This window comes from Neophocaena asiaeorientalis, unplaced genomic scaffold (assembly GCF_003031525.2).
Source record: "Neophocaena asiaeorientalis asiaeorientalis breed wild unplaced genomic scaffold, Neophocaena_asiaeorientalis_V1.1 scaffold145, whole genome shotgun sequence".
Taxonomy (NCBI): Eukaryota; Metazoa; Chordata; class Mammalia; order Artiodactyla; family Phocoenidae; genus Neophocaena; species Neophocaena asiaeorientalis.
The window spans coordinates 3,706,885-3,725,052 of record NW_020172629.1 but is presented as its reverse complement, the minus strand read 5'-3'; the positions used below and the strand labels follow the sequence as shown (position 1 = coordinate 3,725,052).

At 42.0% G+C, this 18,168-nt stretch overlaps 1 protein-coding gene across 5 annotated transcripts in view; it reads left to right on the top strand.

Moving 5' to 3' along the window:
- The first annotated feature begins 1,627 nt into the window (after nucleotides 1-1,627).
- Nucleotides 1,628-18,168, top strand: part of LMBR1 (limb development membrane protein 1) — a 183,461-nt gene continuing 166,920 nt past the window's right edge. For 4 of the 5 annotated variants that reach the window (XR_003002446.1, XM_024739171.1, XM_024739173.1 and 1 more), the window contains exon 1: nucleotides 1,639-1,896. Coding sequence is in view for 4 of the 5 variants with exons in the window: in XM_024739171.1 (XP_024594939.1) it covers nucleotides 1,831-1,896 (66 nt within the window). In the remaining variant the exon portion in view is untranslated. Of the gene's footprint in view, nucleotides 1,897-18,168 lie in introns of all 5 variants that reach the window. The other variant, XM_024739170.1, reaches the window with a different exon arrangement.

Genomic DNA, 18,168 nt, shown 5'->3' with positions numbered 1-18,168 from the left:
CCTGTGTTCTTATCAGCCTATGGCAGCAGCAGTACTGGCTCAGAACAAGCCTCATATTCTCCAAGTCCCCACCGCCATTTTCTGGCATAAGGCACTATAGGCACAGTATGTGGAGGCCTACAAGCTTTTCAGGGGCCATAAAAAAAAAAAAGTTGGAGTCGTGAAAAAAGTTTTAATTCAAAGTCACAAAAAGACACTTCAGGACTTCCCTGGTGGCGCAGTGGTTGAGAGTCCGCCTGCCGATGCAGGGCACACGGGTTCGTGCCCCGGTCTGGGAAGATCCCACGTGCCGCGGAGCGGCTGGGCCCGTGAGCCATGGCCGCTGAGCCTGCGCGTCCAGAGCCTGTGCTCTGCAGCGGGAGAGGCCACAAAAGTGAGAGGCCCGCGTACTGCAAAAAAAAAAAAAAAAGACACTTCAAAATCTAAAGTAACATATATCATAAAAATAATTTGAAAGCAATTTGTAGATTTTCTCCCTTCCTAAGAATTCTCAGAGCTGCCAAACATCACAGCCAATAGCAATTTAAGTGACTTATACGCCCAAAATCCAAAAGTAAAATGATAAATATTCCTTCAGATTCATTTTTATTGCAAACAACAACAAAAAAGTACTTAATGCAGAATAGGGGTGAATTACAATAAGTCCTGTACATATGAACCTTCAAGTTGCGAACTTTCAAAGATATGAACGTGTGTTGGAACGTCCAATCAGGTAAGGTAGTTCACGTGTCTGGCGTACATTGTCACGTGCGTGCATCCTCTACAAGTGGCTGTGCTTTTGTGTACTCTACTGTACAGTACTGTATAGAGTACAGTATCTTTATTTCAAGCCCAGGATGTCCGGAAGCAAGCGTAACAGCAGCGGTAAAGAGCCAATTGTGTTAGTTGCTACCTAGGCTAACTTCTTGGACTTAACGAACAAATTAGATTTGCTAACTCTCTCCAACGTAACTCATGTGTAGGTAGGGGACTTATGTACCGTATGTGGCATGTTTGGCCGTCCCCAAACGGACCATGGAGGCTCTCAGGAGGGTCATGTAAACTCCCCAGTACTGGGCCGCCCGCGGATCTGGCAAGGGCCTCACGTTCAGGGCTATCTACATTTTCCAGGTGGGGAAGCACAAGACCAGCGGCGGCCCAACCGCTTATCAGACCCAGAGAAGCCAGGTTTCCGGGGTTTCCGCCCAAAGCGCGTCCAGAAACAACCAGTTTCCGACCTTTTACTTACTTTGGCGGAGTGACAGTTCCCGCGGGAGGCCTCCTGCTGGATGGCGCCGAGGGCTCTGCCCGCGGGGCTCGTGCTGGCGAAGGGCGCTGACCGCTGCGGCCATACAGGATAAACGCCTGCTAACCCGGCGCGCCGGCCCGCCCACCTCCGTTAGTTCACCCTCACCGGCGGGGGGAGTACGCGCCCGGAGACCCGACCCCAACCGCTAGCTCCTTACCGTGCTCCCTGCGGAATTTCGCCCGCGCCCGCTGGCCTCCGCTCCCCGGGGGCGTGGCCCCCCAAGCCCCGCCCGGCAGGCCCCGCCCCTCAGCCTCAGGCCCCTCAGGAGTCGCGGCGCGCTCCTCTGACGCGCGGCGCCTTCCTCTGACGTCAAGACCCGCCCCCTCCCCGCCCCGGCTCGCGCGGCGCCCGCCCTCAGCAGCCCGAGCGGCTTTTTCTGAGGCGGCGGTTGAGGAAGCGCCCGGTGTCTCGGTCGCGGTCTGTGCAGCGGCAGGCTGCTCCCGTCCCGGCCGGCGGGGCGGCCGTCCAGCCCCTCGGGCCGGCAGGCGATGGTGCGGTGGAGTGCGCGGACGCGGGCGGCGTGGTGGCGGGCATGAAGGAGGATGGAAGGGCAGGACGAGGTGTCGGCGCGGGAGCAGCACTTCCACAGCCAAGTGCGAGAGTCCACGGTGAGCGCCCTCCGCCCGCCCCCTCCCAGCCTGCCGCCCGCCTGTCCCTCCCATCCCCTTCCCTTCCCCCTCGCGGCCCTCGGGGGCTCCCCTGAACCGCTTCCCCGCCCCCGCCCTCGCCCCTCCGCCTCGCGCCGCGCCCCTCCCCCAGGCTCCGACCCCCGCTCTGCGCCCACCTGCTCTCAGTCCTGGGCGCGGTCCCGTCGAGTCACCTGTCCGGCCCCCGGGAGTGCTTCGGGGCCGCCTGCGCCCTCCTCCCCCAGGGCTCTTCCCGGGCCGGGTTAGCGGCGTCGGCCCTCCAGGCGGTGGACGACAGTCCCGCGGCCCGCGCACCGTTGCCTGGCACGTCCCTGGCCTGGCACGGTAGACAGGTGTGCGGGCGGGTGTCTGGCGGGACCTGGGTGGCCCCGCGCAGGCGCCGGGGTGTGGCCGGGCTCGCTCTCCCAGCCCGACTAGTCACCTCGGCCGGGTTAGCGCCCACCTTTCCGCCCCTCACCCGTCGCCCTCCTCCCTTCTTGGGCTGAGCCCGAAACCTTGCGTTTGGGTGTGAAGGCCGGCGATGGGTGGGATTGAGGGCCTGGGCAGAAGTCCTCTGTGCCCTGGAAGCAGCTTCTGAGGGAAGTCATCCTTTCTTGGTCCCCTGTTTCTTCTGTGCTGCTGGCAGGGGTCGGGAAGCAGGCTCGGCCGTAGGAGTCTACGTTGATGTTTTTACCTTTTCCTGGCGCACTAGAACACGTTGTGGTTGTGTTTGTTTATGTTTTCATAGCAATGTAAAATATATACATGTTGTGCATTTGTGTTTATCCCTCCCCTCTTCTAACTAACTTCTCTCAAATTCAGTCAGTCTCTTGGTTTTTGAGAATTGCCTGGTTTGGGTAGTTCTTGATCTAGAAAATTGAGAATCACTTTGCCAAGTCATATCTTGGAATAAAGAGGTATAAATTCTGAACTGGTGGATTCTGCTACGGCGTATTAGTTTAAAGTTTTAAATTGAAGCTAAAATAAACAGAGAAGTACATCATCATGCATGTCCAGCTCGAAGCACTTTAAACACACCTGTGTAATTTTGAACATAGACTGTGAAACACAATTAGTATTAGCATCTCAGAGGCCCATCCCTTCTCCCCGTCCAGTTGCTCTCCTCTCCACCAAGAGTAAGCACTGTCCTGGCTTTAGTCGATTAGCTTAGTTTTGAACTTTTATGTAAGTGGAGCCTTCCAGTATGCCCTCTTTTGTGTCCGATTTCCTTCACTCAACAGCGTTTGTGAAATTCCTCTCTGTTGTACGTAGTTGCAGTTCACCCCGAATGCTGTAGTCGTGTGACTATAGCACAATTTATGTTTATTTCACTGTTGGTGGGCACTTCAGTAATTTTCGGGTTGTGGTTACGAGTATTCTTGTACATGTCTTCTGGTGAACATGTGGACACATTGGTTAGGTCCATACCTAAGGATGGAACCTCTAGGTTATAGGTTGTGGGTTTGCTCATCTTTAGTAGATACTTTTAAACAGTTTGCCAAAGTGGGTTGTACCAATTTACACTCCCACCAGCGCTGTAGGAGAGGCGTGATTTGCTTTCCATCTGTAGGACACTTAGTATTTTCTGGTTTTTTTTTTTCTTTTTTAAAAAAATTTTAGCCATTCTGTTAAGTGTCATGTATTTGTTGCACAAAAGACTTTATTTGCATTTTCCTGATAATAATGAATTTCAGCACCTTTTCATATGTGTATTGGCCATTTGGAAATCTTCTTTTGTGAAGAGTCTTCAAGTCTTTTTCCCACTTTTAAACTTATTTATTTATTTTTAAAAACTAAATAACAGCCTTTCTTTTTTTTTAATTGCTTATTTTAAAAACAAATTTATTTATTTAATTTATTTATTTTCCTTATTTTTTTTGGCTGCGTCGGGGTCGTAGTTGCCGCACGCGGGGTCTTTTGTTGCGGCGCGCGGGCTTCTCTCTAGTTGTGGCGCACGGGCTCCAGAGCGCGTGGGCTCTGTAGTTTGCGCCACGCGAGCTCAGTAGTTGTGGCGCGCGGGCTTAGTTGCCCCGCGGCATGTGGGATCCTAGTTCCCCCACCAGGGATCGAATCCGCGTCTTCTACATTGGAAGGCAGATTCTTTACCACTGGACCGCTGGGGAAGTCCCTTGTTTATCTTTTTAATATTGATTTGCGAGAGTTGTTTATGTTTTCTGGATATGATACTTTGGTCATGTATATGTATATATATGTGTATACATGTGCATACGTGTGTGTGTGTATATATATAGTAAATCTTTTTTTCATTCTGGGGATGCTTTTTCACTTGCTTAATGATATCTTCTAATGAGCAGAAATTCTTAATTTTAATATAGTTCACTTTATTAGAATTTTTTTTATGATCGGTATGTTTTATGTCCTGTTTAAGAAATTTTTGCTTACTCCAAGGTAAGGAAGATGTCCTCTTGTGCTTTTCTCTAAATGGTTTATTGATTTACTCCTCTCATTTAAACCTACAGTTCATCTGGAATTTATTTTTTGTGTACATTGTAAAGTAGGATTTGTATATATTTTTTTCACATGGATGTCCAATTGCTTCAGCACCATTTATGACCTTAGTCACAAATTAGGTATAACTGTATATTTGTGGGGTTTAATTTTGATTCTGTGCTGTTTCATTGGTCTATTTGTTTTTGGCTTTATTTTAAATTAACAGATGTTGTCTTATTTGGATTGAGAAAGGGACCCACGTTATAGTAGCCAGGAGCTTTATTTTTGCCTCCTACCCTAGAAACACCCTAGAAACACTGAAACACTGATTCTAGAATTCCTTAGTTCTGCTCCTCCTCACCCCTACTTCTCCTGCACCAGCACCCTTGGGTGGTGGGTATACGCTGCCCTCTGCAGAACCAGTGCAGACAGTGACCAAGCTTAGTGAATTTCCAGTCTGGCTTTCCTTCCTCAAAGTATTTATATTTAGAGTGAGTATAAATGCTTGATTTTTCTCTAGGACTTGTTGCCAATTCTTTTATTTATTAACTTTTTTAATTAAATAAATTCAAAAAAATTTTAAATTTTATATTATCATCGATTTACAATGTTTTGCTAGTTTCAGGTATACAGCAAAGTGACTCATTTATACATATACATATATCCATTCTTTTTCAGATGCTTTTCCCATATAGGTTATTACAGAGTATTGAGTAGAGTTCCCTGTGCTCTACAGTAGGTCTTTGTTGATTATCTATTTTATACATACTTGTGTGTGTTTGTTAATCCCAAACTTCTAATTTATCCCTCCTGCAGCCCCCCTCACTTTGGTAACGGTAAGTTTGTTTTTGAAGTCTGTGAGTCTGTTTCTGTTTTGTAAATAAGTTCATTTGTATCATTTTTTTTCAAGATTCCACATATAAGTGATGTCATAAGATATTTGTCTTTTTCTCTGTCTGACTTCACTTAGTGTGATAATCTCTAGGTCCATCCATGTTGCTGCAAATGGCATTATTTCATTCCTTTTTTTATGGCTGAGAAAATATCCCATTGTATATATGTACCACATCTTATTTATCCATTTTTCTGTTGATGGACATCTAAGTTGCTTCCATGTCTTTGCTATTGTAAATAGTGCTGCAATGAATATTAGGGTTCATGTATCATTTTGAACTATGGTTTTCTCTGGATACACGCCCAGAAGTGGGATTGCTGGGTCCTATGGTAGTTATATTTTTAGTTTTTTAAGGAACCTCCATACTGTTCTCCATAGTGGTTGTACCAATTTACATTCCCACCAACAGGGCAAGAGAGTTCCCTTTTCTCCACATCCTCTCCAGCATTTGTCGTTCGTAGACTTTTTGATGATGGCCATTCTGACCAATGTGAGGTGACACCTCACTGTAGTTTTGATATACATTTCTCTAATAATTAGTGATGTTGAGCATCTTTTCATGTGCTTTTTGGCCACCTGTATGTCTTCTTGGGAGAAATGTCTGTTGAGATCTTCTGTCCTTTTTTTTTTTTTTTTTTGACGCTACGCGGGCCTCTCACTGTTGTGGCCTCTCCCGTTGCGGAGCACAGGCTCCAGACATGCAGGCTCAGCGGCCATGGCTCACGGGCCCAGCCGCTCCGCGGCATGTGGGATCTTCCCGGACCGGGGCACGAACCTGCGTCCCCTGCATCGGCAGGCGGACTCTCAACCACTGTACCACCAGGGAAGCCCCTTCTGTCCATTTTTTGGATTGGGTTGTTTGTTTTTGTGGTATAGAGCTGCATAAGATGTTTGTATATTTTGGAGATTAATCTGTTGTCGGTTGCTTCATTTGCAAATATTTTCTCCCATTCTGTGGGTTCTCTTTTTGTTTTGTTTATGGTTTCCTTTGCTGTGCATAAGCTTTTAAGTTTAATTAGGTCTCATTTGTTTATTTTTGTTTTTATTTTCATTACTCTAGGAGGTGGATCCAAAAAGATATGGCTGCAATTTATTATTATTATTTTTAAAAATGTTTATTTATTTGGTTGCACTGGGTCTCAGTTGCGGCAGGTGGATTCCTTAGTTGCGGCTTGCTGGCTCCTTAGTTGCAGCACGTGGGCTCCTTAGTTGCGACTCTCCGGCTCCCCAGTTGTGGCATGCGAACTCTTAGTTGTGGCATGCATGTGGGATCTAGTTCCCGGACCAGAGATCGAACCCAGGCCCCCTGCATTGGGAGTGTGGAGTCTTATCCACTGCACCACCAGGGAAATCTCAGATATTGCTGCAATTTATGTCAAAGAGTATTCTGCCTATGTTTTCTTCTCACAGTTTTATAGTATCTGGCCTTACATTTAGGTTTGTGTATGGTGTTAGAGAATATTCTAATTTCATTCTTTTACATGTAGCTGTCCAGTTTTCCCAGCACCACTTATTGAAGAGATTGTTTTCTCTCCACCGTATATTCTTGCCTCCTTTGTCGTAGATTAATTGACGATAGGTGCGTGGGTTTACTCCTGGGCTTTCAGTCCTGTTCCATTGATCTGTATTTCTGTTTTTCTGTGCCAGTACCATACTGTTGTGATTACTATAGCTTTGTAGTATAATCTGAAGTTAGGGGGCCTGATTCCTCCAACTCCATTTTTCTTTCTCAGGATTGCTTTGGCTATTTGGGGTCTTTTATGTTTCCATACAAATTAAAATTTTTTTTTGTTCCAGTTCTGTGAAAAATGTCATTGGTAATTTGATAGGGATTGCATTGAATCTATAGATTGCCTTGGGTAGAATAGTCATTTTGACAGTATTGATTCTTCCAATCCAAGGACACGGTATGTCTATCCATCTGTGTCATCTTCGATTTCTTTCATCAGAATCTTATAGTTTTCAGAGTACAGGTCTTTTGCCTTCTTAGGTAGGTTTATTCCTAGGTATTTCATTCTTTTTGATGTGATGGTAAATGGGATTGTTTCCCTAATTTCTCTTTCTGATCTTTTGTTTTTAGGAATGCAGGAGATTTCTGTGTGTTAATTTTGTATCCTGCAACTTTACTAAATTCAGTGGTGAGCTCTAGTAGTTTTCTGGCAGCATCTTTATGATTTTCTATGTGTAGTATCATGTCATCTGCAAACAGTGACAGTTTTACTTGTTTTCCAATTTGGATTCCTGTTATTTCTTTTTCTTTTCTGATTGCCATGGTCTCAGTTCTTTTAATTATTCAACTCTTTTTGCTTTTGCCTAAAAGATAAAATATATGTTACCCTCAATTTACCATTTTAAAGTGTTTATTCCAGTGACATGAAGTACATTTGCATTGTTGTGCGACCATCACCACTATCCATCTCCAGAACTTTTTCGTCATTCCAAACTGAAACTGTCTCCTTTGGTCAGTAACTCCCCGTTCCTCTCTCCTTCTGGTAACCACCACTCTACTTTCTATCTCTCTAAATTTTATTGGCTTGGCCAAAAAGTTTGTTCGTTTTTTTTTTTTTTTTTCTGTAAGAAGGCTCTACTAGTGCTTAGTTGTCTTTAACTTCATTTGAAACAATTTTGTTAGATTGTATTGTGACAGCTGTCATATCAGCATGCATTTAAAAAAAACTTATCAAAATTGGTGAATTTTTGTGTAGCCATTTTAATACTGAAGATGGAAGGAAAAAAGCAACATTTTCGTCATATTATGCTTTATTGTTTCAAGAAAGGTAAAAATGCACCTGAAACCCAAAAAAAGATTTGTGTAGTGTATGGAGAAGGTGCTGTGACTGATCGAATATGTCAAAATTTGTTTGTGAAGTCTCGTGCTGGAGATTTCTCGCTGGACGATGCTCCACAGTCTGGTAGCCCAGTTGAAGTTGATAGCGATCAAATCGAGACATTAATTGAGAACAATTAACCTTTTACCCCGTGAGAGATAGCCGACGTACTCAAAATATCCAAATCAAGCACTGAAAATCATTTGTACCAGCTGGGTTATGTTGATCGCTTTGATGTTTGGGTTCCACATAAGTTAAGTGAAAAAAACCTTCTTGACTGTACTTCCGCATGCGATTCTCTACTTAAACATAACGAAAATGTTCCATTTTTAAAACAAATTGTGACTCAATGAAAAGTGGATACTGTGCAATAATCTGGAACAGAAGAGATGGTGGGGCGAGCAAAATGAACCACCACCAACCGCACCAAAGGCTGGTCTTCATCCAAAGAAGGTGATGTTGTGTATATGGTGGGATTGGATGGGAGTCCTCTATTATGAGCTCCTCCTGGAAAACCAAATGATTAATTCCAACAAGTACTGCTCCCAGTTATACCAAGTGAAAGTAGCACTCGACGAAAAGCATCCAGAATTAGTCAACAGAAAACACATAATTCCATCAGGATAGCGCAAGACTGCATGTTTCTTTGATGACCAGGCAAAAACTGTTAGCTTGGCTGGGAAGTTCTGATTCATCCTCCATATTCACCAGACGTTGCACTTTTGGATTTCCATTTATTTTGGTCTTTACAAAATTCTCTTAATGGAAAAAATTTCAGTTCCCTGGAAGACTGTAAAAGGCATCTGGAACAGTTCTTTGCTCAAAAAGATAAAAAAGTTTTGGGAAGATGGAGTTATGAAGTTGCCTGAAAAATGGCAGAAGGTAGTGGAACAAAATGGTGAATATGTTGTTCAATAACGTTCTTGGTGAAAATGAAAAATATGTCTTTTATTTTTACTTAAAAACCAAGGGAACTTTTTGGTCCAGGTATTTCATGTAAGTGGAGTCATACAATACTTGTCCTTTTGTGTCTGGCTTATTTCACTTAGCATAATGCTGTCAAGTTTCATCCACGTTGAAGCATGTGTCAGAATTTCCTTCCTTTTTAAGGCTGGATAATATTCTGTTGTGTGTATATACCATGTTTTGCTTATCCATTCATCCGTCCGTGGACATTTGGGTTGTTTTCTGGCTACTGTGAATAATGCTGCTATGAACACGTTTGAATAGTCGAATGAATGAGTGAATATTTGTTCCAGACCTTGCTTTCAATTCTTTTAGGTATAGACCCAGAATTGGAATTGTTGGATCACATGGTAATCCTATGTTTAATTTTTTGAGAAGCTGCCATGTTTTCCACAGTGGCTGGACCATTTTACATTCCCAGCAGTCATGTGCCAGGGTTTCAGTTTCTCCATATCTTCACCAACACATGTTGTTTTCTGTTTTTTTAACAATAATAGTTACCCTAGTGGGTGTGCAGTGGTAGCTCATTATGGTTTTGATTTGTGTTTCCCTGATGATTAGTGACATTGAGCATTGTTTCATGTGCTTTTGGACATTTGTATATTTTCTTTGAGGAAATGTCTATCTAAGTGCTTTGCCAATTTTTGAATTGGGTTGTTTTGTTGTTGAGTTTTAGGAGTTCTTTATATATTCTGGATGTTAATTCCTTTGTGATTTGAAAATATTTTCTCCCATTCTGTGGGTTGCCTTTTTAAAATCTATTTATAGTGTTCTTTGGTGGACTAAAACTTAAAATTTTGATTTAGTCCAATTTATGTATTTTTTGTCATTGTTGCTTGTGTTTTTGGTGTTATATCCAAGAAATCATTGCTAAATTCAATGTCATGAAGATTTTTCCTTATGTTTTCTTCTAAGAGTTGTGTAGTTTTAACTTACATTTATGAGGTCTTTGATCTGTTTTGAGTTAATTTTTGTATGTGGTACAGTGTTTAACTTTTAAATGCTCATGTAATAATTTTACTTTCTCTTTAATATTATGAATATCTCAGAGTTCTCTTGTCAGTTACTATAATGATTACATTTAGCTCCTACTATCAACTAAATGTAACGATCCATTTCCTTTTGCTGTCTTTTTTCCTTTTCCTTTTGTACTTCAGGTGCACAAAATTGGATTATCTTTAATCCTTGGTTCACACACAAACTTTTCATTTGTTTGTCTGTGACCTGCTTTTGATTAACCTGTTTTTAAACCATATACACACATGAACCATCACTCAGGATTCTAAAGCATTGACTAGCTTATTAATACCCATCAGGAGAGCTGAAACATTGACAGTAATTTATATGTACCTATTTCTTATGCTGCCATAGTTGCACAGCAACATTTGTCTTTCAGTACATCTGTTCTTTGGATACATTTATTTAGATGTCTTCAAAGTGGTTATCTTACATTGATGCCACTTTCACCAGTATAGTTAAAATGATCACAGATTGGGCTTCCCTGGTGGCGCAGTGGTTGAGAGCCCGCCTGCCAATGCAGGGGATACAGGTTCGTGCCCCGGTCCGGGAAGATCCCACATGCCGCGGAGCGGCTGGGCCCGTGAGCCGTGGCCGCTGAGCCTGCGCATCCGGAGCCTGTGCTCCACAACGGAAGAGGCCACAGCAGTGAGAGGCCCACGCACCAACAACAACAACAAAAAAATGATCACAGATTAATACACGACTGTACTAAAAAGTCTCCATAATCCCTTCACTAAATTAATAAGAAATAACACTTATCGCGTACTGACCAGGTTATCTTATTTGAAGATAACAACCTAGTGAAGTAGGTACTTCACAGCATCTGTCACAGTGTGCGATAGAGCCACAGTTTGAATCCAGGCAGCCTCATCCCACAGCCTGTACTCTGTTTACAGCCTATAGGGTTTAAACCTCCACCATGACAGGGTTCAGTGGCATCCAACTAGGTCAGTTACATAAAATGGAGAGTTGGCTTACTGTAAGGCTGATGAAAGGATCAAGGAGAGCCTATGAAGCTCGCTGGCTGGGAGCTTTGGGGTCTGGCTGCATAATCTAAATTCTTCCTTATCCTAATTGTGGACAAAACTCCCTCACTTGGCTGTAATGTATTTGGGGACAATTCTAGGGTTGACTGGGACTATTACAACAGTAGAGGTTTTAGGACCATGCCATTTTTTTGGCTCCCTTTTGGCTAAATAGGAGTGGGGAAAAATGGGGGTGCCAGGAATCATCCTCCACCTGCTGCTTCCTTAGGTGAGGTTACCTGCCTTTTCCTACCACGGTCTTGCCCTCACCTCCATGGCTTACTCCTTGTGCTAGAGCTTAAAACTTCAGTCCTTTTCTCTTGAGAACAGGGGTTGGGCAGAAGATTGAGCCAATCACCAATGTTGTACATAAATTTGGAATTCAGTTGTCTGGGGATCCATAGTCTTTCCTGACCTTTGTCATTGTTCTTCAGCCAAAGACCGCCAGGAACACACTTGTAGTTGGATAAGTCAGGTTTATTACGTGTTACAGTGAGGGAAAATGCATACCATGGGGAACTGTGAGGCATCTCAGTAAGAGAGTATTAGAAAACAACTTTTTAAAACAGGATTTGGGCTTGTGTTAGGTGATTTGGGAAGAGTTAATGGAAGTGAAGTGGGGCTTTGATCTGTATTGGATGCTGTTAGGAAGCAGAGATAATTCTATGACTGGATATCTTAATAGATCTTATCTTGAAGGAGAAAGATTTGAGTGAGGCTAAAACTGTAATTGTTAAAGATGTAAGTCATTCTTACTAGCCAGTGTGGGGAAATGTTTGGTCATTTCTATGATTTGGACAGTGTCCATGTTTCTCATCTTTGTTGAGGCATGACTACAGAGTGGTCTTATTCTTTATCCATTATGGTCATAGAGTGGCCTTCTCTGATGTTAATGTTCTCTGAAGTTGTTTATTTTCGATGGGAGAATCATCAAGACCTAGCTGTGAGTACCTGGCTGTGAGTTGTTAGCCAGTTTGAAGGTTGCTTCAAGGCCTTTTGATAGTAGCAGGCCAGCTCCCAGATGCAGGGGATGCTTTTCCCTTTCTCATTGTGGTCATAAAGTCTTAGAGTGGATGGTGTAGTAGATATATATCCAATAGCCAGCATATATGGAGATGATTTTACAGTATTGGTGAACAAAGAAGAATGGGATAGAGGTATAGAGGATTCTTTGTATTTGAGTTTGCTGAAACTGGGTTAAATCAATTTCCCTTGGTAGGCGGTACAGTGGCCCGTAATGATGTCCACGTGGTATTCTCTGGAGCCTGTGAATATGTTATCTTAGGTGGCAGAAGTGCTTTGCAGATGTAATTATGTTAAGGGGAAGATTATCCTGGATTATTTGGGTGAGTGCAATTACAAGGGTCCTTATAAGAGGGAGGCAGGAGGGTCAGAGTTTGAGAAGATGTGACGACAACCAGAGGTTGGAGTGATGCACTTTGCGGGTGGAGGAAGGAGCCACAAGTCAAGGAATGTGGGTGGCCTCCAGAGTCTGGGAAAGACAAGGACATGGATTTTCCCTTAGAGTCTCCAGAAGAAACTAGCCCTGCTGATACCTTGCTTTTAGCACAGTGAAACCCGTGTTGGATTTTTGACCTCCAGAACTATGAGGTAATAAATTTGTGTTAAGTCACTAAGTTTGTGGTAATTGGTTGTAGCAGCTTTGGCCTGTGATGTGCTCCTTGTGGGTATACATCACCTGTTTCTAGTTCTGTACTTGAGGTTAAAGGGGACTGAGGCATTCCTCATTATACTTGAGATGATTTTTCCTTTTTCCCTATTCTTTTCCTTCTTAAGTGGCAATTGGAAGTATATTTCCTGAGATATGTAGGCATCCAAAGAATGCCGTATCCTTTCAGCATGATTTTTAGTGTTAGTCTTCCTTTTGTATCCAAGCCACAATTATGCAGTAGGATAGAGTATAAATCCTTTGAGAGCCATATGTTTTTGTTTTATTCTCTACAGTGTCTGTAGTAGATATTTGTAGGTGTTCACTCATGATAATATTAGGGCTTTGAAGATTATATGTAAATATAATATTACAGGTCAATTTCCTGAAAACCTTGGTAGTAAGATAATTCAGGGAACTTATGGCGTTATAGCAAAAAAGAGACATGAGGGAATAAAGTTCAGAATTTCTTTTTGAAATCCCTTATAAATGTTTTAACACTTAAAACAACTGAGAAAGGACACCAAATAAAGATAAAAAAATTCTAATTTTATGCTGCTAATATCTATCATCCTTTGTGTGTTAGAATCTTTCAGGATCCACTTCCCTAGAATATCAATGGAATTCTTGTAAATGCATTTTGGATTATTTTGAATAGTATGTATTCCGAGAAGTATTTCTTTATGGCTCTTACTCTGTCCAGATGTTTAGCGTCTTTCTGCTTTTTAACTTGGAGTTTTTAGCTCCTGAGACCCTGCTCCTCGCTGTCATTCCACTGGCACTGAAGAACTGTGTGCTGGAGGTGGGAGAAGCTTTGGGTGACCTTTTCCAGTCACTGGGCATAGAACCCTAGCTCTGCCCTTGAGGACTCCGTGTCAGAGCACTTGTTACCTTTTATGTGCTTGTCTTCCTACTGCCCTCGCAGACTGTGGTGGTGTGCCGTCCGAGGTGTCTTTGTAAAAACCATTCCTCTCTGTCTTCCTACTTGACCTGTTTTTCCATTGCTGACCCATCTCCACCAGGACTTTGGGGATGCCAGAATTTCTTGGCTTTTGAAAAGGTTTGTAGAAACAAATCTGTGTAAACTTGAAATTGCATGAGGGGAACTTAAAGTTGGAGAGGGAATACAATATTTTTTTTCCTTTGTGGCTCTTTGCGGCAGGACTCATGATAAAACTCATAGTGCTTTAGTTGTGTGGGCCATAGACTCTCAAGATAGGAATTTTTAAAGTTATTCTGATGTTTAATTAAAAGTTTTTCTACATGTGTATCTTTTTGGGGGCTTGGGTTTCAGGAACATTCCACATATCCCTTAAAGTAGGAGTTTTTGACCTTAAGAAGTCATTTATCTAACATGATTTTAGTTCTTCTCAAATTTACTGTGTCTGTATCTTTCATAGAGCATCATAACTAAATAAGGAATTTTACAAAAAGCTGGGCATCTAGGACTGCAAACAGTGTTTGTTTCACCAGCATGGTAATTCATGAGATGGTGATTTTATGGGATTGATGTTGTATATTTTAATATCAGATGTATTATTCAGGCCTATAACTGTTGCTATCCCTCGTCTAATACTCATTCAGACCCCCAGTTTTAACCATTAGGCTCTATTGAGAACCTGTGTTTCTCCCTACTGCACTGCAGTACTGGAAGCGGAATGTGGAGGCAGATTTGTTGGCTCTGGATTGGGGCAGAGTAGGCTCCAGTCATATCTCGGCTGCCAACTAGCTGTGTGGTATTGGGGAAGTTGCTTAATCTCTTGGAATCTTACTTTCCTTGTCTACAAAACTGGGAATTACAATACCTACCTCAGTGAGAATTAACATGAGACAGTGTTAGGAAGGTGCTTGGCACAGTGCTGAACACCTGATCATATGGGATTTGTTGTTTCTGTGGACTTTGGTTAAGCTTGTTCAAGAATAGATGATTTTTGAACTAGTTTCAGTGTTCTCCTAGTTACCAAGAGCACTTGATGTAGCTTTAACTTAATGTCTAGTTGGTAAAAGAGCAAGGTGATGGGAACTTTTTTCTTCATATTCTGTACTTGCTGTCCAGGAAGTTCCATGCAGTGGTTTTCAAATTTGTTCCAGGGCTAGCCCAGTGCAAAATTTTTTGGGGCCCAGTGCAAAATGAAGATATGGGTTCTTTGTTCGAAAAGCAGGAAGAAAATGCAATTAAAGGTACTAAAATATAAAGCATTTTCCTTTATTCAGTGGTTTTTTCCCAACTTGTCATATTTTTTTTACATGCTATTCAATGTTGTTTTAAGTAAAAAAATTAAATTTTATTAGCATGAATTTTTTTTTTTTTTAATTTATTTTTTATTTATTTATTTTTGGCTGTGTTGGGTCTTTGTTGCTGCGCTCGGGCTTTCTCTAGTTGCGGCGAGTGGGCTTCTCACTGCGGTGGCTTCTCTTGTTGCGGAGCACGGGCTCTAGGTGCGCGGGCTTCAGTAGTTGTGGCTCAAGGGCTCTAGAGCACAGGCTCAGTAGTTGTGGCGCATGGGCTTAGTCGTTCCGCAGCGTATGGGATCTTCCAGGACCAGGGGTTGAACCCGTGTGCCCTGCATTGGCAGGCGGATTCTTAACCACTACACCACCAAGGAAGCCCTATTACCATGAATTTTACCATTCATCTTGATATGGTGCAATACAAGTTTTAAATGCAAATGTTAAGAGCATTTGACTCATATGAAATCACTGAAATTGTACAATGTACATTTAGTAGTTCATACATGTATGTGTATTTTGTTCTTGTCAGAACAATGGGAATGCTGCACAAAACCAACTCAACTGGTTTTTAAAGTTTTATTGAGATATAATTCACATATCATACAGTTCACCCATTTCGGTGATTTTTAGTATATGCATGAATCGTGCAGCCATCACCACAATCTAATGATAGAACATTTTTATTATCTTAAAAAGAAATATTATACCCTTTAGGAGTTCATTCCCCATTTACCCCCGAATTCTCCTCCTTCCAGTTCTAGACAACCACTAATCTACCTTTGCCTACTCTGGATATTTAATATTAATTGAATCATGCAATATGTGATTTTTTTTTAGTGTCTAGCTTCTTTCAATTAGCATGATGTTTTCAAGGCTCATCATGTTGTAGCATGCATCAATAGTCCATTCTTTTTTATGGTCAAATAATATTCTGTCGTATGGATGTGCCATGTTTTAGTTATTCATTCTTTAGTTGATGGAGCTTCAGGTTGTTTCCACTTTTTGGCTCTTATGAAAAGTGTTGCTGTGAACATTTGTGTACAAGTTTTTGTGTGGACATATCTTTTTATTTCTCTTGGGTGGAATTGCTAGGTCATATGGTGATAACTCTGTGTTTAATATTTTGAGGAACTGATAAACTATTTTCCAGAATCATGGCACCATTTCACATTTCTACCACCAACATGAGAGTTCCAGTTTCTCCATATTCTCTTTAACACTTGTCATTAAAGGTCTTTTTGGTTTTTAATTATAGCCATCCTGGTGAGTATTATGTATTATCTCGTTGTGCCTTTTTTTTTTTGTCAGTACACGGGCCTCTCACTGCTGTGTCCTCTCCCGTTGTGGAGCACAGCCTCTGGACGCGCAGGCTCAGTGGCCATGGCTCACGGGCCCAGCCGCTCTGCGGCATGTGGGATCTTCCCAGACCGGGGCATGAACCTGTGTCCCCTGCATCGGCAGGCGGACTCTTAACCACTGCGCCACCAGGGAAGCCCTCGTTGTGCTTTTGATTTGTATTTCCCTGATGACTAATGATGTTAGACATCTTTCTGTATCCTTATTGGCCATTTGTATATTTTCTTTGGGGGAATGTGCCTATTCAGATGCTTTGTCCATTTTTATTTTATTTTATTTATTTTAAAAAATTTATTTATTTATTTATTTGGCTGTGTTGGGTCTTTGTTGCTGTGCACGGGCTTTCTCTAGTTGCAGTGAGCGGGGGCTACTCTTCGTTGCAGTGCACGGGCTTCTCATTGTGGTGGCCTCTCTTGTTGCGGAGCACGGGCTCTAGGTGTGCGGGCTTCAGTAGCTGTGGCACACGGGCTCAGTAGTTGTGGCTCCCCGGCTCTAGAACACAGGCTCAGTAGTTGTGGCGCACGGGCTTAGTTGCTCCGTGGCATGTGGGATCTTCCCGGACCAGGGCTCGAACCCATGTCCTCTGAATTGGCAGGTGGATTCTTAACCACTGCACCACTTGGGAAGTCCCTGTCCATTTTTAAATTGAGCTCTTTTTTAAAATTAAAAAAAATTTTTTTTGACCATTTTTTAAATTTAAGTATAGTTAGTTTATAATGTTCTATTAGTTTCAGGTGTACAGCTAAGTGGTTCAGTTATATCTATCTATCTATCCTTTTTCAGATTCTTTTCCATTATAGGTTATTCAAAGATATTGAATATAATTCCCTATGCTATGCAGTACAAACAAAAATTAAGGGAAGTTGTTGCTAATAGACCTGCTTGACAAAAAATTTTAACAGAAGTTCTTCTGAGAGATGGACGTTATTTAGGTGAGAAACTCAGATTTACATAAAGAAAGGAAGAGTATTAGAGAGGAATCAACCAAGGGTAAATAAAATCTTTTACTCTTGATCCAACAGGTAACAGTTTATTGAAAGTAATAGCGCCAGTGTTTCCATTGATTAGCTTGTGGATAAGTGAAATGAATGACAGTAATGTTATAGGGGCAGGAGGAAGGAATTGGGAAAACTCTGCTGTAAGGTATCTGCACTACCCATGAGGCAGTATAGTATTCTTTGAAAGTAGATTTAGAGTAGTTGTAAATGTAAATTGTAAACTCTAGGGCAACCGATAAAAAGTTTAAAAAGAAGTGTAGTTGATATGCTAAGAGAGGAGAGAACATAGAATTATATAAAATGCTCAGTTAAAACCAGAGATGGCAGAAAAGGACTGAAAGACAAAAATGGAAACAAAGAACAAGGTCGGTGAATAGAAAATAGTTAAAACTATGATAAATATTAAAACAACAATATCAATGATCACGTTAAATGTGAATGGTCTAAATAAGTCAATTAAAGACAGACGGTCAGAGTGGATTAAAAACCCCAACTATATGTTGTCTATAAGAAATCCAATAAATGTAAAGATACAGATATATTAAAAGTAAAGGGACCCAGAAAGATACACCGTGCTAACACTAATCAAGAGAGAGCTGGAGTATCTGTGTTAATTTCAGACAAGGTGGACTGCAGAGCAAGGAAGACTGTCAGGGCTAAAAGGAGCAATATATAATGATAAAGGGTCAGCTTTCTAAGAAGGCATAGCAATCCTTAATGTGTATGTACCTAACAACAGAGCATCAAAATACATCAGGCAAAAACTGAACTGCCAAAAGAAATGGATGAATCCACTGATATAGCTGAAGACTGC